Source organism: Colletes latitarsis, chromosome 10 (assembly GCF_051014445.1).
Source record: "Colletes latitarsis isolate SP2378_abdomen chromosome 10, iyColLati1, whole genome shotgun sequence".
Taxonomy (NCBI): domain Eukaryota; kingdom Metazoa; phylum Arthropoda; class Insecta; order Hymenoptera; family Colletidae; genus Colletes; species Colletes latitarsis.
Window position 1 is genome coordinate 9487213 of NC_135143.1, and position 20698 is coordinate 9507910.

The 20698-nt window shown below is 49.1% G+C and overlaps 1 protein-coding gene across 5 annotated transcripts in view; it reads right to left on the reverse strand.

Annotated features, from left to right (window-relative positions):
* Positions 1 to 1613: 1613 nt before the first annotated feature.
* Positions 1614 to 20698, reverse strand: part of Tio (zinc finger domain-containing protein tiptop) — a 144625-nt gene continuing 125540 nt past the window's right edge. For 4 of the 5 annotated variants that reach the window (XM_076774904.1, XM_076774906.1, XM_076774907.1 and 1 more), the window contains 2 exons: positions 10320 to 10563; positions 1614 to 7617 (listed from right to left, as the gene is read on the reverse strand). In XM_076774904.1, coding sequence (XP_076631019.1) covers positions 3756 to 7617; positions 10320 to 10563 — 4106 coding nt within the window. In that variant the 3' untranslated portion in view covers positions 1614 to 3755. Of the gene's footprint in view, positions 7618 to 8167; positions 8592 to 10319; positions 10564 to 20698 lie in introns of those variants that run through there. The other variant, XM_076774908.1, reaches the window with a different exon arrangement.

Genomic DNA, 20698 nt, shown 5'->3' on the forward strand with positions numbered 1-20698 from the left:
GCGCGAGTCAACGGACGAGGAAACGAGTACAAGAGGGAAAAGAGAAAAGCGACGGACAGAGGGTAAGCCACGGGCCAATGGAGAACGCGAAAAAAAAGGAGGGATAGACGAGGAGAGAAGAAGACAAGGGCTCGTTTCTTTAAAGCGAGGGTTACTTTCAGGACCATTCGAGAATCGGTAGCCTTCTCGCCGATGCTTTATTTTATCCTCTCCGCTCCATAAGATCGCATTCTTTACGACCCATTAGACGAATTCATTACCAGCCCCGGGCAATAGGTAGGTGAGGTTCGTAAGTCTTCTTTCCTTCCTCCTTTCCTTTCGCTCCTCTTCGTCATCCCGCTTCTTTGCTCTTCCTGTCCCATCTGTCGCGCGTTTCTCCTCCTCCCTTGGATACGTCCATCCTCCAGCGTCCGTTTTCCGGTATCCAACGTTGCTTTGCTCCTGTTGCCTTTTCGACCTGTCGTGGTAATGCAGTCTTGCCTGTATGATTACAACAATTTATAAAGCTTTTTACTTCAATTTGTACATTGCTTATATTATGCACGCCTGAAGGTGACCAGCAAATGGTTGGAAACATTTGTGTAACGTTAACGTGGCAGTTGAATAATACGGATTTGATTACGCAGAAAATTAGGAAATCGTTTCTTTCACGATACTCGCAAATTTGTAATGCAAAACTCTTATCTAAGTTTCATCTATTGTATTCAACGTTGCTATTGTGTTCTTAAAATCGTCCTGAGTGCACAAAAGCACAGATCGATTCTTCAGCTTGTTACTGTTGACACATTTACTATTATATCTTGACACATACCTAACAGGGACAAAGTTCAACAACTAATACTGTTTTACAACTTAATCCATAGCAAACAAAAATTATGTCTTTGAGTACGTACCTGTGCCATGGACAATCCTCTCATTAATTCCCCCTAGCAACGTTTATCATTTGTAGAATTACAGTTTTAAAAATCGTTAAAAGAGGCGTGAAAAAAATAAATATATTCATACATCTATCCCTCAGGTCAAGTAAAATAAAGAAATGAAAATTCTCTCTTGAAAAAGTAAAAAATCATTACCTTCAGTTTGTTCAGATTAGCGATCTATTCGTTGGATCGTTGACTCGCGTACTCGTTCATCCATAGATGGATTTCGTTACGACTTCCTGGTTTACGAACAGAATCCGACGACTCGAAGTTGTTATTAATACTTAATTATTTACGGCAAACGAAGCGAAAGGGAAGAAAAAATTCGATTCGCGAAATTGGAAATTTTGTGACCGAGACGGAATGATCGCAGAATCGCTGGTAACCAAGATAGTGTAGAGGCGCAAATAGAGGATCGGGAACAAGGGACAGAAGATGGGAGACGGGAGACGGCCTTGGTGGAGATCGTATCTCGCGTAATGCAGTTCCCGGTTTATCTAGTTTATCCGCTAGTCCTGACTATTCTTCGACGATATTCTACGCGAGCCAGTGACCACGATACCGTCACGTACGTATATTCGAACCGATACCGAGCCCTATCGAGTTAACAACGTCACCCCTTTTCTTGACGTACGATCGACCGGTACTTTAGTTCGGGTAAAGTGAACGAACGCACACTGTTATACTTTATAACATATATATTTATTTGAGCTTTAATTGCATTTTAAAATACAACCGAAATAATTAAATAATGACAAATCTGGTAAAATGGTTTCAAGAGTCGCGTATACATGATGCATATCTTTGTGGTTGCGCATTTGTAAGTAGGTAGGTACTTTTCGAGCGTATTTTTCGCACGGTTGGCCATCCACGTTTTCGTATCTTTATTTATTTTTTTTTTTTTCGTTTTCTCTCGTTTCCGCGAGTGTGTACACATGCCGCGTTTATCTTGTGCGCGTAATGTCGTTCTTCGCGTCCACGTGGACCTCGTGTGTCCCGCCTTCGCCCCACTCTCAGCAATCGTATATAATTACAATAATAATATTAATATTATCGTTATATCGATAAATACTTTTAAAGTCCGCGATGGAAGAATTAGAGTTTACAAGAAATACGTATACAAGTGTGTTCCGCTCCAGATTTCAGGGGTTCCTCGTCCTCGAACGCGCGCAGTCATCGTCCCTTCGACCTATTTCCTCTCGCTCGACTCCCGACGCTTTCTGTTCGCGCTCTCGCACTTCCGATCCATTCCCTCGTGCAACAGATCCTCGCCCCGTGCATTCGCTCCATGCGCATCTTTTTCCCTTCATTCTCGTTCCTGCGTCGTGTCTCTTCTACGCTATCGCTCGACAACAACTCTTAATCATACTTTCGATCGTCCCATGCACTCGCACACGCGCACTCAGTCAAACGACGCACACACGTACACACACGGACGGACGGACGGACGTACGCACGCACGCAGATACAAGATTATTCGGTCCGATGATTGTTCGGGGCTCCGACACGCACGCTCGCACGCTGGAACACGATCGGTTTTCCGACACGCGCCGCCATTCCAAAAATTTGTCGCTCGCACTTTTTCGTCTGCTCTCTTTTATAATATAGAATAATCGTAATTGTAATCAATATACACGGTACTCGCGATAATTCGAGCGATAATAATGATAGTTATTTTTACACTTAAAATGTCGCGTTTGCTCGCACGGCGCAATAAATAGTATTTTGAACAAAGAAAATTTACAATGGTCTACTCGCACGCTACGAGTGAAGGAAAACGATATTTTTTTTTTTATCGAGGACGTCGCCGCGTAGCGAGCGCACTCTCTCTCTCTCTCTCTCTCTCTCTCTCTCTCTCTCTCTCTCTCGTACTCGTCCCGCGCGCGTTTCGAGCAACCGCGAGCCTCGCTATTGCACCGTATCTCGTAATTGCTTCTCCGCGTTTTCTACGCCTGATTCTTTAACGCTCGTTAACCCATTCGTTCGGTAATCGTAGACTTTCGAGGAGGTTTGACCTCGAACGATCTCACCGGTTTCGTAGCAATAAGTATCAACAAAGAGATTCCTATACAGGGGCAGACCCTAGCCTAACCTATGCGCTAATCAACTACGCTCTTACGTTCTAGAGGTATACATGATGATCCGACCTTACGACAGCCGTGATAGAGTAAGCTTTCCTCTCTTTCGCGTAAGAAAACTTCCAATTATTCTGTTTTTTTTTCTCTCCCTTCTTCTCATACCCTCTACCCCCACCCTAACCCCAAATTGCATTCTCATCAGTCTCTCCCGTACTCTCTCTCTCTCGTTCATAACGCCTCTCATCGCCGGTCGTAAATGTCCTTAAATATTTATAAAATCACAAACTTGGCCGCGCGCCGAGCCCCTTGACTCAGCAGTGCCGCGAGATATGGTGGCATCACAATTTAATTAACGCACGTTCGACATCCACCTCCTCGTCGGATGTATCGGCTATCTTTCTACGCCCGCGTTGCTCGACTATCCAGCGACAAGTTCCGTTATCATGGTGTGCGGCGGCCTGAGGATAAGAACCGAGCGATGACGAAGCGAAATGAGATTCTAAGATTCGAAGGCGCGAGGACAAGGATCGGCTAGGAGAGAGACGAAGAGTGTCGATATAGGAAGAAGACGGGTGAGACGCGGCCACGACGCGGAAGCTTTGCCCGGATAACGAAAATTCGCGAACGAACAGATAGACAGTCGAGGCGGAGGTTCGAAGGTCGAAAGGTTTTCTCGAACCGGTGGTCGCTAGTTTTACAGTCGTTACAGTATAGATACACTTATGTACAAGTGGCACCGCTACTTACGGGGCTCGGACTATACGTATTTGCTGGACAATTGTTTGGCCAGCTCCGTATACTTGAGAAATTTCGAGTGCGGGCTCTCCTCGAGGGGAGAGGCCGCTGACTGAGACGGGCTGCCGTTCGCCTGCGGAAGCGGCGGCGACTTGTTGCGCTGGGACGTTGGGGGCGAGGAAGAACTGTGACCGGTCGGCGGTCCCGCGGTGGTGTTTTGAGAGACCGCGGCCGCAGCAGCCGCAGCAGCAGCGGCGGCCGCAGCCGATCGGCCGATGGTCAAGGGGTCCGGGATCACGCCGTCTTTGACGAAGTGCATTTTCGACAGGTGGTGCCTGTACGCACCCTTCGAAATGAACGGCGTGTCGCAGAAGGCGCATTTCATGATCGAATCCGCGGTGACGACGGCGTCGTTGCAGGCCCAGCTGAACGCCAGAATCGCGCCTGGGGTAGTTCCGGATCCAGGCCCACCACCCGAGCCAACCCCGCTTGCGGTGGCCGCACCGTGGCTCGACGTCGACCCGGGACCACCGCCGGACCTGGCAGCGCTGCCGCTCGGACCTCGCGTCTCCGTCTTGTCGCAGAGCTTTTGCAACGCGGCCAGCGGATGACTACTGGTCTTGCGCCCCTGCGAATCGACCGCGCTGCCCGTGCCGCCTCCACCTCCACCGCCACCGCCCCCGCCGCTACCGCCGCCCGATAAACTGTCGAACATGGAAGATAGCGCGCCTAGACTGCTCGATCCCTTAGTGTCCGGCGTTCCGCGCGGGGTCACCGATCGGTCGCTGCTCGTCGGACTGCTCGTGCTGTTTCTACACGGACTGCGTGCTAACTGTTCCATTTGCCCGGTCGACCTAGGAGTCGGTGGATTCACGCGCGGCGACATAACCTCCCGGCCCTCTTCCGAACCTTCGTGCAAACTGCTCCGCCGATGGTTGAACGATCCCTGATCGTCCTCCTCTCTACAGTCCTCCATGATCTCCTTCTTCACAAACACGTCTCGGTTCGACTGAGACTGCGACTGCGGTGGCTGTTCCTCGTCGTTGGCGCCTCGTTCCTCGCTCTCCTCGTCCCTGGGCTCCTTTTTTACAACAACCGACGTTGATCCCCCCGCTGCCGCCGTCGCTGACGCGGCGGCAGCCGTTGCGGACGCGATCGACTCCTCGTCGCCGGATTCTTCCGCGGTCGGGTGGTGGCGTCCCGACGTCAAACCTTGCGGTGGTTGTTGCTTGTCGGGCGTGGCGCGATGGTGATGGGAATGCCTCTCCGAATGCCCGACCGAGGACAGTTCCAGACGCCTTTCGGGTGTCATGGAATCGGTTCTACCGCCGCTGCCCCGTTCCGATACGGAACTGGACTCGCTTCCGCTGCGTTCCCGGCGCACTGCCGTGCTCGCAGTGTAGTGTTGCTGTTGGTGGTGCTGCTGCTGCTGATACGATCGCAGGAGGTTCATCGTTTGAGGATCCACCAACGGTTTCGTGTAGTCGACGCTCTCGTCGATACCTAATCGTTTCAAGATGCTCGTTCCCATCGGTGCGCCGGGTTGAGCGTGATGCAAGCCTGGCGTGCCGTGCCTGACGCGGGAGTCGAAGCTCTTCTCGATCAGTTTCTCGATGGCGTTTAGAACGGAAGGCGAAGAACTACCAGTGGTTTCGTTGGTGGTCGGTGTCGGAGTGTCCTTGCCTGGAGTGGTCGCGTCGCTGGCCGAAGACGGCGACCGATGATGCCTAGACGACACTGGCGAACTGTCCTCGTTTACACTTTTACGACCGCTTTCGGACGGCGGTAACGTCGCGGGCAAATGGTTCGACATCAGCGCGTTCTTCAGAAAGTTCCGTTGATTCGCGCTCACCGTCCCCGCGCCGATACACTGACGTATATGATCTACGAAGATGGTTGTCTCGATCTTTTCGCCGCATTTCTCGCAGGTTATCCTACCGGCGTGTTTCCCGAGGCTGTGGCTCAGACCCGCCGCGGCGTCGCCGTTTTTGAACTCGTTCTGCGCCCGCTCCAACTCCAGCAGCTTTCTCACCGGCAGCGACTTCTTACGTTTCTCTCGCGTTTGTCGACGCCGTCCGCCGCTCTCGGTGATCGAACGCATTATGTGCTCTTTGTAATGCGAGTTCTTCACCATGTGGTTGCTGAGCTCCTTCAACGAGCTGAACGCCTGGTCGCAAACCTTGCAGGTCAGCACCGCGCTCACGTGGCTACTGGTCGTCCCGGAACCCGGACCCGCGGTGTTCCCGCCGTGGGGACCCGTGGTGCCACCCCCGCCGGGGACCGTCGTTCCACTCCCCCCACCGGCTCCAGTCACAGCCCCTGCACCGCTACCGCCGCTCCCACCGCCGCCGCCCTTGCTCTCGTCCGAGGACTTCCAAGAGATGATCTGCTCCTGCGAGATGATGTTGGTGTAATGTTGCGTTTGCTGCATGTGCGAAGTCATCTCGGCCAAGGAGCGAAAGCTCTGTCCGCACCACATGCACTTGAGAATCTGCCTGGTTTGTTCGGCCCCTTTGCCCAGCCACACGTCCTGCCCGCGCACTAACTTCCGCGGCAGGGGCATCGTCTCCTTGATCAGCAAATTCAGTTCGGATGGACTTTGCTTGCTACTAGGAGTCGCGGAACCGCCGCCACCGCCGCCGCCGCCGCTGGACCCGCTGTTACCCGACGATGTCGTCTGAGGTTGATGGGACTGCTGGGCCGTCGGAATGGTCGGAACGTTCGTCTGCTGAGGATGGAGCGCGGAACCAGCAGGCGGTACTGGCATGTTGACGCCGCAGTGTTTCGCCTCCCTCATGTGCGTCGTCAACGCCGCCAGCGTCGGAAAACTCTGCTTGCACCATACGCACTTGAGCACGTCTTTCGCCTGATCGGCTCCCTTGTTTTGCCAGTGCGACTGCCAGGCGTTGTGTCGGCTGCCGGTCGACGTCGAACCGGTCGCGTTGCTAGCGGCGGCCACGACTCCGCCAGGTCCACCGGCCGTCGCGCCCGACGACGATCTGAACAGGTCCTCTCCGCCTAGTTTGCTCAATTCGCTCATCTTCTCCAATGCCTTGGTCGCCTCGCTCGGTTGGTACGATTTCTCCAGCGCGGACGGCGGCTTCATCTTGCCGTTCCAGAGCTGATGGTGATCCATCACGCCGGCGGTGCTCTTCGGTGAGAGCTGCTGCTGACTAGTGGCCGCTGCCGCGACCGCGGCGGCGAAATAGGGAAAGTGCGAGGCTACCACGGGCGACGTCCACGGCGACACGACGGGCGGTCTGCCGAAACCGACGGCCGTCACAGCCTGCGCGGGATCCTGGTGGGCCGTCGCAGTCGCCGCGGTCCCTGCTAACCTGGAGGATTTCCGCACAGGAGGCGGCGGGGAGTCTTCCGGGCCCGGCCGCTTTCTGCTCGGCACCGACAGGTCCAGCGGCCCGTTGTTCGTTTCCGTCGAAGAAGACGGGGTCGGTGGTTTGCTCAGGTTGAGTATTTGCTCGTCTTCGTCGTCCTCGATCGACGAAGCCTTTCTCGTGCTGAAATCGAGGACCGCGGGCAAAGGTGTCGCTGACGGAGATACCTCGCCCACGCTGCTCGGTGAAACCAGCAGGCCAGGCGTAGCGGCTGGCGGCGAACACGAAGAGGAGACCAACGGCGACACCGAGCCCCGGGATAGAGGCGAGTGGCCGAGCAGCAACCTCTGGTGGGTCTGTTGCAGATACGCCGCCATCATCGCCGCGGAATGAGGCGGTAAAAGAGGATGACCGCCGAGCGGAAGGGGCACGATGCCGCTCGGGCTCACAGGACTCGCGCTGCTCCTCGTTGCGGGCGGCGGTGGACTACCAGTCGCCGGTCCGGACGATTCCCGAGAATCTCTCGAGGGACAGCGCGGACTCATTGGTTCTCTGAAATCATACAAAAGAAGAGAACGTTACGTGATGAGAACAAGAACGCTCGATTATATTTAGTCGCGAACCCGTTTGCTATCGTGCACCGATATACTCGTTTTCTGGTAATCGATAATGTTATTTTTATACATTCATTTTCCTTATCGATCTGTTTAAATAAACGGGAACTACCCTTTAGTATATATTAACTTACGAATGTTACAATGTTATATTAAAATAACTCTATAGTTAAATCTAAAGGTAGTAGGGTACCTGCGAAAGAACATATTCTCTCTCAGCATATTCTGCTGACGAAATAAGCAAAGAATAACGAAAAGTATGTGACTTTCCTTTTTGGAGTGTTCAACTAAATCTGCCGAATAATCTGTGCAATCAAAATTTTGGACAGAACAATTAACTCCGCTAAAATTCTTCTACCGACTGACTTAATAATTCTAAGTCTATTCATGATTTTGTACGAAGCATACTTGAGAAATCTATTTGAACCCTTACTAACCTATAGAAGAGTCTTTACAAATACAATATTCATTAGTTTTGGAGACAATACCGAGTGCAGTATAAAAAGATGTTACGGTCGTAGGCCCGGTGCCCTCGTCGTAAATCGTTTCCTTTAGCGTCGAACCCAAAGGAGAAGCGCGTTTAGGTGTGTTTAAGCTCGCGCGCCAGATGCGAAGACGATGCTCCAACGTACAGAAATTTCAAGCTCGATAGCGGTTTCTTTGGCACCCGACGAGCGACTTGGCGCCAGTTTGTCGCTTGTCGCGTTTGTTTTGACGTTGTCCAAGTCAGGTTGCCTGACCAGCAGCTCGTTCGCAACAAAAGGGTTGAAGATTGCGCCCGGATTGCCATCGATCCTGCGATCATTCGGCGAGAACGTTAATTTTACATTCACTGCATGCCGTTGACCCGAGAGACAAGACCAAATCCTCTACCTTTTATTACAAAACTATCGTTGTTGGTTCGTGCGTGTCGCTTCGCGCGTAAAATGGAGCGACCGGTTGGTATACAGTGAAAATGTTAACTGACAGCCCGTTTCTGCGAGAACGGTCGACGCCTGAGCGCCGAACGTCGAAACTGCGTGTCGATCGCGACGAACAATTTGCACGGGCACTGTGTCACTGCGGCCGTCAGTCATCCGGCGATAATCGGAAAAGCCGATCTTGGATAATAGCGGTGGAAAAACCGCGTGGAATCGATACCTGTCGAAAGCTCGTTAACGCGTACTCGGCGCGAGCGGAGGCCTAGGAGCGCGTGGATCGGCGAGATCCTTCCATCCATGGGTGACAAATCGGTGGCGTGAGTGCGTGCGCGGGCACGGGCATGAGCACGGGGGTCACGGGCGCGGGTGTGGGCTCGAACACAAACACGAGACGCAAATTCGAAATCGGGCGCAAGAGAACGGGCGAGAGGCTGCAGGCTTGTCGACGGCTCGCTCGTAACTGACTGCCTCTGACTGAATGCCGAATGCGTGCCGCGAGATGAAAGGGGAGCACCGGCACGCATGCAGGGGAAGTTTTCGGGGGCTGGGGGGGCGTAGCGGGGCGCGGGGGTCACGGAGGCGCCGTCGACGCAGCCCGCCACCGGCACGGCCGCTGCTGCCGCGGCCGCGGCCACCCCCGTGGCAAGCGGTGATGCGGCAAAACGGTACCGGAGCGGTGTCACCGACGGCGTTAGCGAGATCGGCCGCGCAGCCCAACGCGTAACACGTGCCTATCTCTATTAGCTCTGTGACGTCGCACGGCAGTCACCGATATCAGTCTGGCACCGGCTTATTTATCCCTTCGTACACTCCCACCCCCTCGTACGCCTCTCTATTGCTCGCGTTCTCTCCCTTTGCGCTTCCCTTCCCCCCGTCCCTCTCCTCCCTCCGCTGCGTCCCGCGTGTTTCCTTTCGCGGCCAGTTTAATAGCGTTTCGTCGCGTCTCTCGCTCGCCCGCCACGGATCCCTGACGATTCGTTGCGCTCAAACAACGAGAATACCCGTGTGTGTACACGAGGGACGCCCGAGGTCGGCGACTTCAAAGCGAAACAGCAGCATCGTTCTCGTTGATTTAGGAGGTTTACGACGAGTGCCCTGGGTAAAGCACCGGCTAATGAGTTTGAAGCGGACCGCATTCGTCGAAATATACGCCCATACTTTCCGACGTTCGCGCCTCCCGCCATTTCGCATCTACGCGCAAAACGCTTCTACGAATCGCGACTCGAACGCAATTTTTTCAGCTTCCTACGATTGGCATCGCTGGCCCATCGAGATGAAACTTGATGGCCGACAGCGAAAGGGAAGATAGACCCAAAGTAGAGTCAGTGCAGCGTATTTCGAATACTAGTTTGCATAACCTTTAATGTTTAATTACTCGCATGGGGTCGTTGCAATTGCTTCTATTGTACGTGTAAATTGTGCTCGCTAATGTCGTTTTCCGGTGTGGCTGCCTAAATCGATCTCCCTCTACGAGATTCAGTACTATTAGCTCGAATTGACGAGGTGGAAATTTGTAATATAGTAGAGAACTTACACAATTTCTCAGTTCAAGAGATTTCCTAAATTCGAAGCAACATCAACAATTCACAGAACAAAACCCTCGATTATTTTAATAAACATTTAATTCTAAATAAAACTTCGTATCGTCCTATTTAACTCCATGCGAACAATTGTTTAAAAAGCGGGATGTAACTAATTAAGAGTTAAGAACAATTTTTACCTGTCCGGAGGTCCCGTGTCCCTCAAAATCGTGGGATTCAATCTCGCGGTAGCGGAAGGCGGTGGCGTAGGCGGCGTTGCATCCTCGTCGTCCTCCTCGTCGGTTGCGTCGCCATCCTCTTCTTCTTTGGTTGCAACCGCACAACCCCTCTCGCTAGGGCTAATTGGGCCGTCATCCTCCACGCAATCGCCTTCCTCCCCTTGGAGGTCCGTGCCAGGCCCTGAGCCTTCGACTCCGTCCTCCCCTAGAACGAAAAATCCAACGATCCTTTAAGTTTGTAAGAAAATTTATCCAAATTGACAGTTAACCGAACGTTAACCCTTTAGCGCCCGATAGGACATTTTTATCCACTGATTTAGAAGCCTTCGCGAATGATCGATAATTGATAAATTAGGTGTACAAACCAGTTTAGATACCTTGAATTGTTTGGCTCGTATCTTTTTAGACGATTTTTAAGTTAGCTACTTATTCTTTTTGTCAATAATGCACCTTTGGTGTTAAAGGGTTAACGATTTATCGTACAACGTTTTTCTACAAAAATAATAGATGCCATAGATGTAACGTTAACATAACATTTTGATACTTAAATAGTTATAATCAATCGCAATCACAGTTCTAAATATAATTTATGCGATATACCGAAATTATAAATTTCATACTCTGCATTCGCCTTTAATGTGCCAGTATAAAGTTAACTGGAAAATATACAAAATCATTATTGCGAATTTAGTAAGAATAATTTCCCAATAATTTTCCATGTAATCTATTATATTTTATGTTATCGTAGCAGAATAATGGAGTGCAAGGAATTATTGCTTGCATGCACGTATTAGCTCTAGATTTAAATTATGATGCTTTTGATAATTGTTAAAATAGGTGGAAGATATTTAATATTAATTATGTACTACATGTACTGCACTGGTTGAAAAGCATAGAGTTACTAAATGTTCGAGTTTGTTACACGTTTAATTATCAAATATTGTTTACAAGGGTACAACAACGATAATTAAAACATTACTTTTATGTATTTTAACAACTCATTTATCGAAAATCATTAGCGTGAGCAAGCTTTTGCCGCTAAATTACGCTGTCGGATGTAATTTAATTGTCACTTAATAATTTTTCCTTCTTGTATAAAATGATTCTCTAATTGAAAATCAAACATACCCAATTCCAATGGAACTATCTATTTTACATTTTGCGTAGCATAGCTTCGAGTGAGAAAAGTTAGTGAACTTCAACTATGTGAAATCCAGTTACCTATACGAAGGTCTACTCCATAAAAATTATTTGCACCCCTTTACTTTGCTGGTTACATTATAATTTATTTTACGATCGATCGTGTCGAGTCTGTGACTCCTAGAAGCAATGAAAAGCAAACTGACGAGCAATCATCGAACAGACGGACGATCGAGCGGATGAAGACGGGTGCGCGGCAAAACAGGGAGAAACGAAGAAGGAAGAGTGGAAACGAAGCCATGGGGTCTAAGAGGAAGAATTTGGAAATGACGCCGTCAAGAATAGAGGAACGACGCAAAGAGCCACGGATGCCGAGCAAAACAATAGCGCTATCTGTTCATTTATCAGCCTTTCGCGGTGGCGGCAACGACGACGACGACGACAACGACGACGGCTGTGTCGACATTGCGAACGACGTGTCGATGGCGAGGATGCGTCGAGTGAGATCACGGTGGGCCATTGTCGAGCCAGCCAGAGACTTCCGTTCCTCGTATTATGACTCTTAATCAAATCGTTTCTACGTTTGAACCTACGATAACGAAGCACCGGAGTCGGCCATCGTATCGTCCCCGCCGTCGTAGCGTTTTGTCGAAGTAGGTTGTGCTTTTCTTGGTCTTCGTCGCACCCGGACAACGCTGTCGCCAGACTCTCTTCGACATCGGTTACCATTCTTCCATAGTCTTACTATTTTCATTACTTTTTGTACGCCCAATCCACCTCTGGCTATTAGATAATTGTGTTTAAATACAGTGCAGGGGCCAAATTTAATATCTTAGCAAATAGAGAACCGAGTTCAGCTTCGGGTATTCGGTTTCAGCGAGCGACGAGGAAAAATGTTTCCGCGTACGGGACGGGTGTTTCGGTCGAAGCGCGTTTCGGCAAAAGGGTTAACTCATCGAGCCGCGCGAGGATGGTTCCGATACGCGAGGAGGATCGCCATCTTGTTCCGAAGTCACGCGTTCTCGTTCGAGAAGCCGAGGATGCCGATCTTCGGACCGAAGAAAGCGAAAGAGGCGGAAAGGAGCCTGCACACCTCCCTTTTGAGAGGGTGGGGACAACCAGGACGAAGAGCACCGTCCTACTTTGCCGACTGGCCAACCAAACGATCGTTTGTTCGCCGATGGGCCGCGGAAGAAGGAGGGAAAGGAGATCGCGCATTGATCCGCGGAGGCATCGGCAACTAATTACGCAGATTTATGTCCCCATTGTCCATTGTCTCTCATCCGGAGCGGCCCTCCGAAGCCCTGCGCGACCGTGAACGATTCGATGGAAGAGCTGCTGCTGCCTGCCGCTGCCCAGCGATCCGGCCCGGGAACGGGAGGTGCTCCGACCAGGAACGACCAACGACCACGAAGACGACCACGAAGACGACCACGTCGACGCCGAGAACGAGGAAGACGACAACAAACCTGGACAAAAGGAAGAGCTCGAGAATGGTCTGGAACCGAGCTCGTACCGAGAAGGGATACGCGAGAAGTCGAGAGACCAGGGCGGACCACCGGCGGACAGCTCCGCCCGCTTCGAACATCCTCGATCTCTTTTCCCTTCCGTTTACTCCCGTTTCGCTTCGCTCCGCGTAAGAACAGACGTGTACTCTTTGCACCTTCCACTTTCTACCACCTCCACCCTTTCCTCTTTTTGCTTTTATCTTTTTATTTATATCGTAAGTAGCATTCGTCGAGCCCTTCGATACAAAAATATTAATTATCAATCCCTTGCAACGCAAATTAGATTTTTCTCGAAAGAATTATACTTTGGAACTATACGTGAGTTTGAACAACTGACAAATTAACATATTAATAGAGAAATTGTAAAACCGTTGTCTCAAATAAGTGATACACAATATTGGTAGCAGATTTAGATCAGACTTTAGAACATCGAGTAATGGGCATACGATTTCATAGACACACGGGGTTATAAGGGGTTAACTGATAACCTCTTGACCCTGTATAGTACCGTCGATTTTCAAACGTGCAACAAACGCGTCTTCTTTTAGGAAAGCGATCGCGGATTTCTCGAATTTCCTAACATTGGCCTCTTGGTCCGTGAGCGCCCGTAGGCGGCTAGAGATCGGAGAAACGGTGGCGAAACGAGCCAAAGAGAGGCCCCCGGATGGCTACGGATGGAATAGAATGCGAGTGGCTTGGCGCAAGCCAAAGATCGCGTATCCCCATTGGCGGACTGTTAACGAGGAGGCTAGCAGCGCGGGGTTGCATATTCAGACCTTGAGATAGATACGAGAGGAATAAGGAGCGTGGCGTACCGAGGTTGAAAGCGGCCAGTCCCTGACACCGACTCGAAGATCGCTGCTGCACGATATCCGCTCCTCCCGTGCTCTCGGTTCGGCCAAACGTTGCGCCTTACCAATCACTGGGATATATTAGCTACGTATCGGCGCTTTGCCCATGAAACCGGACTCTACTACGTGCACGCGCGCGTACAAACCTCGTCTCTCCTTCTAGCCTTAACCCTCTACCCACCACAATCTTGGCCGTGTTTCTTTCGATCGTCCTCCTCCGCCGCGCCAATACACCATCGGTACACGATGCACAACAATAATTAGTCTTATCGGCGAATCCTCTCCTTCTCTTCCTCTTACCTTCCTTGCTCGACTTTTTCCATTCTTCGCCGTTCCTTTTCCTCCCTCGCTCGCGTTCTTCAACCCCTCGACCCTGCGATCTTTTCTTCCCTCCCTGTCGGGCTTCCGCTAACCGTCCGATCGCGCATACCTCGTTCGATAAATAATTGGACCGAACTTCTGTTAACGGTACTTTAACCGTTATCTATTATACTAAGGGAAAATTTTAACAGAAACGTACAAGTTGTATCACAAGGATCGTTATAGATCGCCAGGAACTATATTTCTTAGAGTCTTGTCATTAATTATAGATATTTATAGACATCTACTATTTAAATAAAGGCACACGAGATCGGTGATCCCTGTACTCGAATACAAAGGAGTCGATAAAAAGGGGTAAACAACGATATGGCGATACGATATCTTAAGCGCGTAATTCATTTCTCAACGCGACTCTTCATTATTTAATTATAAATGGAATCGTCTGTGTTGGACGGCCTTACGAACCTTTACTCGAAACGAGACGAGTATTTAAGGAGTAAGAACGCTTCAGAGACGACCAATGGGATTTAAACGACGCACAGTGCGGTATTTGCCCGGAAAAGCCGGACTATCGCAAAGTTTACTTAATCTTACAGCTGCTATAACTTCGTCTGATTTTTATGAACAAATACACATTTTGCAGTTTGAACATTCTACTTTCTAACGCATTAAACAACTATTAGGTACCGGAAAATATGTTCGTGCGATTAACTGGTACCAGATTTCATGCAATAATCGAGGTACTACTGTACGACCGTTGCTCCATTTTTTACAGCGTCATTCCGGGTTATTTATCAGACGTATTGTGCATTCCTTTTACGCATCTTCAGAGGTTTGAATACGGCGATCTACCGTACGCGTACGTACACGTGTCGGTACATCGTACGGGGTAACTGGTACCATGTACTCGTGCTCGGTACCAGCGATGCCCCCGAGCCACTCGACAGCCACCATTGGTCACGCTTGCAACTCCCTCGGACGATGGGACGCGAAGATCGATGCTTTTTAATTGCCAAGAAGTCAGCTCGCCTCGACATACCCGCTGAATCGTGCGTACAACAGCGAAATGATTGGTATTTCAGTCGCTCTCGAGGTTACGGAACGATCCCAGAAGTTGACACAGACTCGGAATCGAGCTGTGACAACTCCACGGACGGCTCGACGAAATAACAATGTCAGGAAATCACCATGTATGGTACTCGTTGGAAAGGAAACATTTTACGTTCGTTCCAAACCTTCATTTCAAACGAAAGGTGCTATTGGCTGATATTTCTTTTTAATTAGTTATTCGACGTGGCAATAGTTAAATTTATTTATATATTTGGTATTTAATACGTTCGCTGCAATGAAATTTTTCATGGATCTTCGTGTTCGAAGGTGTAGACCAGTTACAGTTATTTATACTATATTTGCATACCTGGCGGTACGATAGACGTTTTTGTTATACAATGCAAATTTTGACAAAAATAGTCGAAAAATTACAAATACATTCTATTGACGTGTAACGAAAGTTCCATGCACGTGCGGAACTATACATGCAGTATATGTATACATATGTCGTAACGAAACGAACCCGTTAAAATGCTGACATTTTTAGCATCGCCTCAATTTGTTGACACGTCTGGATTCGAGACAGTACATCACTCTGCGTACTAATAATCGACAATGCGACGTTAACTGGGTCGACAACACGACCGACTATTCCATTTTTGTTTCGGTCGTAATTTTTTATTAAACTAGATATATTTCGAGGCTTTCTTAAGGGTATAATATCACAAAATGCAAGACTTTGGATTGGAAAGAACAGTTTGCCATTCCAGGCGTTAATTTTCGAAAAATCGTAGCAAAGAGGCGAGTTAGTGTCGCGAAATTATCCTACGTTTCTAGGTTCTCCTTTGACGTCACATTGCAAGAAATCTCCTCGAATCTCGTCGGCGCCCCAGTCGCGAGAAAGAGAAAATTACTCGCGGATCCTCGTCGCGCTACAAACGCGGCGAAGACGATCAGGAACGTAAATTTTAATACGGTCGAGCTTTACGGTAGCGTCGACTGCCGTCCGTTCTAAATTTATGCGCCATCGACGCACTTTAAATCAGCTGCGTTTGCCAGCAATTAAACCGGTTGTTAAAACATCGCGCGTTGCGAAAATTTCAGACGGACCCGCGGCAAGCTTAATTGTTTGCCGGGCAAACCGAGATAACAAGTTTTTCGTCGCGCGTCTGTTTGGCGTGCTATCTTCGTCTCGATCTTTTGACGTTGACGGCCGCTCACCTTGGCCCGACCTTCTGCGATTTCAAGGGAACAATCCACTCGAGTACTCGAATCGAGTAAACCGATTTTTCGGAAAATTTACGTCGACCAGAAACAATCTTCCGCCGTGGTAAAATCGCCTTTTCGCTTTTCGTTTCCTCTCTTGTTTCCCTTAACCTTCGCTGTTCTCACTAGCCCCACTTTTTCTTTCTATTAGGATATACGTTCGTATCGTTACGTCAATTAAATTCAACATAAATTGATGACAAATAATATTTATGAGTTTCGTAACGTTAAACATGGAATCTGAAACCTGTTAAATTGATACGTTCCGTAAACCTAGTGCTAATCAAGGATATTTTTGCGCGACTCTTACAGTAGAATTATACCGTAATTGTTTTTGACCCTTTCCCATGTATGATTCAATTTGTTTTGTTATAAACGAAATTTGCATCGAGCTATGGCGCGTATCATGACTGCAAAGAGTTAACGCGTTAACTGTCAGACCAAACCCTTGAAATCAGACAATTGAAAATCTAGCACACCCACAATTTGTCATAGAATTAATTTATACAGCCTCGTTAAAATTCAGGAGTCTTATCTAGATTTTCTTTCCTAATCTCGAGAATAAATTTTTTTAGCGAAGAATCGTGTGATCCATAAATGACGTGGCGGGTGAACGTGTTAGAGAATGGTCCGTCACGGATAGGCGCTATTCGGTCGGTCGCGTTATCTCCTCGGCAGACACCAGCATCGGAAACACATTGGGTTCAGCCCTCTCTAACCCTACCGATCAAAATTCTTGAAAAGCACGATAGGCGCGAGCAGCGTCGTGGGTCTGGTCGATCGAGCAAGCTCTCGAGCAACGTACCGGAAATAAAACGGCGCGTAATAACGAGTAACCGGCGTGGCGGGAGGGGCGAGGGTGTCGACGCCGCGGCGGGGCAAAGCGGGCAAACGATGAAACCGAAGAGCGGGGTGGAAGGAAAGAGCGAAGGAGTGCGGGAGGGAACAAAAGGAACAACGGAGGAGGACAAGGCAGGCCAGGCAGGACAGGAGAGGAGATGAATTCCTGATGCGAGAACCGTCGGGAGGCTGGCGAGGAGAGTGACAGGAGGCAGACGAAGAGACGAACGGATGGACAGGCGGGCAGACAGACGGACGAACGGACGAGCGGGCGGGTGGGCACGACGAACAGAGACGAAGAGCAAAGGGAGGCTCCGCATTGTGATTCTCTCGCGGTCTGCCAGAGAGTGACTGACGGGTGAATCCACTCTCCTTCCTCTGTCCTTCTTTCTGCCTTTCGCTCGTTCTCGCCATCTTCCATCCGACGCTTCTTCCTCTCGAAGCAACCGGCTCTCGAATCCTCGCTCGACCTCAAAGCCCGTTTAGGACGTACTCTCGTTTCACCAACACCGCGAGGCCTGCGACGCGTTTGTTTGCGCCATCGCCAATAATTCTCGCGTTTCGACCTTTCCGTCTTTGGGTCGGGGATGGTGGGCATCGTCGCGGTCCACCGGTTCGCCTAACACCGATCTCTAATGTATTCGCGTCTCGTCCCTCTACGGGGACCCGCGTTCGAGCGTTGATGCAAATGTTTACGATTCGGCCTAACCCTCTCTCTCTCTCTTTCTCTTCACCCCCCTCGCAGGGTCTTCTTCTTGTTCGTCGTGGTCTTTTTCGAATCGCTTTGTCTTTCCAACCGGATTGTCGGGTGGTCGTATTCGTGAGTCACTTAGCCGTCCGAACGAGACGACAGGCCCGAACCGAAGACGGAGCACCGACCTACGGTAGTCTACCTGACTGATTGACCGATGAGGCGACTGTTATCCTAAGTCAACACTCACTCCATCAGCCTGTCGAATCGTTTCCCTTCGTCCTCTGGCCGCGCCGCGTTCTTTCATTCTCGTCCGAACCGGGCCTCAGCCTACGCGTCACGATTCCACCTCTTGTATAAAAAACACGTCGTTCGTCTCGCGAATGCCCAAACCACTGTCTTTACGTCCCCTTCTTGCTCGTCGAACTTTCCTCCTCCGATTAAGACGTTCGATCGGTCGCGCCACGCGTTCTCCAACACGTTCCCAAGAATGAGAAACACCGTCCCTCCCCCTCCCCCCAGGCCAAAGGGGTACCAAAAACAATCGACGATAAACGACGTCGAGCCGTTCGACGCGAGGCGCCATCTTCTTCAATTTTCCACGGATATTCCAAAGTCGCGGCACTTGGACACGCCTCGTTCAATCTCGCACGATCGACAAGGCCTGTGAAAACTTTGAATCCGCGTCACACGATTGCTTTTCTCCGCTACCATCGTCTTCCCTCCGTTTACATCCACACTCTGCCTTTATTTTTGCCCCCTTGACTCGCGCTCGCGCTCGCGCGCATGTATTTGTCTTCCTTCTAGGGTTTTCCTCTCCTCGACCTCTCCCGCTCCGTGGCTCCGTGTTCGCTACGTCCTTCCTTCGGAACGCCAAGCCGCGAGATTTCCGTGGCTGTTTCGGTTCCAAAATTGTCACTCTGTATCGTAACAAAGTCGCGCTACGCAAGAATATTACGCAACGAAATCTAGGTAGCTCCGTTCGCACCTTTCGTTTCGTTCAGCCACAATTTCACCGTGCCCGTAAACTAGGAATTGAAACTCTTCCAAAAATAACTGTTTCAAATTGTTATATAAACGTTCTCGATGAAAAAGTTATGACGGACCAAAATAATCTTACGACTGTTATGAGCAGAAGAGGTTCCAGAAATGGCACAGATCGATTCCGGTTACGATGCTGTTATCGATTCCTGATATTGGTTCGATATTGATTTTATTAGACTGTTTCAGAAAGTATCGCACGCTTTAAAATCTTACTTTGTATCAAGTTGTAATAATTCTTATTTACTCTTCTATTTAATACTCAATATGTTTCTTTTTTTTAAATATTAAACATTGGATTTTCTACAACAATCGAATAATCAACATTGAGAAAAATCACTAAATTGCAGAATTATCTAAAAAATAATACCCATACAACGCATGTACGTCTCATAAATGCCATATACGCATTAAATACATTTAACTGTTTCTATTCCCTATTCTGGGTCATGGAAGTTTCCAAACATCGCGTTCAGCCCAGAATTTTTCGCGACGCTTCGGTCGAACAATACTATATTTGGAACAAAATCAACTGGTCGGTCAAGGCCACTGAGAACCTACCCCATCGTTCTACCTATCATCTGTTCGCGCAAACGTGCTGACAACCGCTATATCTTTCTTTTTCTCTCTTCTCCCCTCTCTCTGTTCTGACCAATTCTTTACCTTTTCGTTTTATACTTATTTACTATATACTATATCTACCACATTTTCAGCCTAATTTTTACTTGAGAATACTTTTGCTTCTAGTGTTATTTCTTATTGTTTGTTGAATTTTACACACCTTTGAGAATCTAGTAGTTTACTCTGCAAAAATCCTAATCAATAGTGAAATAACCTTTTGCAAAAATGTTGGTCATCAAATCTGAATCCAAACGTATTTTTTTCGAACCTTTGGTATTTCGAGTGGGGTATAATTTGATTAAAAGACAACTGATAAGAACGAAACTTAGATATAAATTTATTCGTGACGCTTTTATTTTTCTCTATTTTTTCAACTGCCGTACTATGTTAGGTTTGGCAACTTCTGTGTCTACGATTTGGCTAGGAGCGAGTGAACGAACTCGTCGCGCCAAGATAACGACGACGGTGTTCCGCGCGGGACGCGAGCGACAAAATGCATCGAAAGAGAATCATTTCGGCACGGATAGCGAGAAACCGACGAGGACGGCGAAGAAACGAGAAGCGAGGAGAGAGAGACAGAGACGCGTTGAACCACGTTGGCGAAGGGAGAGACGCGAAAGTGGAAGATGACGAAGCGACAGCCTCGCACAGCCGACGGTGAATGATGGACTGCTGCAACTTGGCGACGCAAAAGCCGAATCTCGCGAGAAAAGTGTCGCCGGGTCGGTCAGAAACGCTCGCTAAGTAAACATAGTTACACGCGATTAATTATCGTGCAGATTAACGCGAATAGCAACGCGAACGTCCGACACCTCGTGTTTTACTAACTCTCGAAATTTTGGCAGTCGATTTCCTGACTCGACCAGTCAAAGTAGAAATTTAATGGATTCGCATAGTTTCAAGATTCTTACAGATATAATAAAAGAATTAACGCGGTAACTGGCAATGTTACAGGACTTTTATGTTCTAGGGATGGGAGTATATTTTTTTTTTTGATCGTTTGAGCAAAAA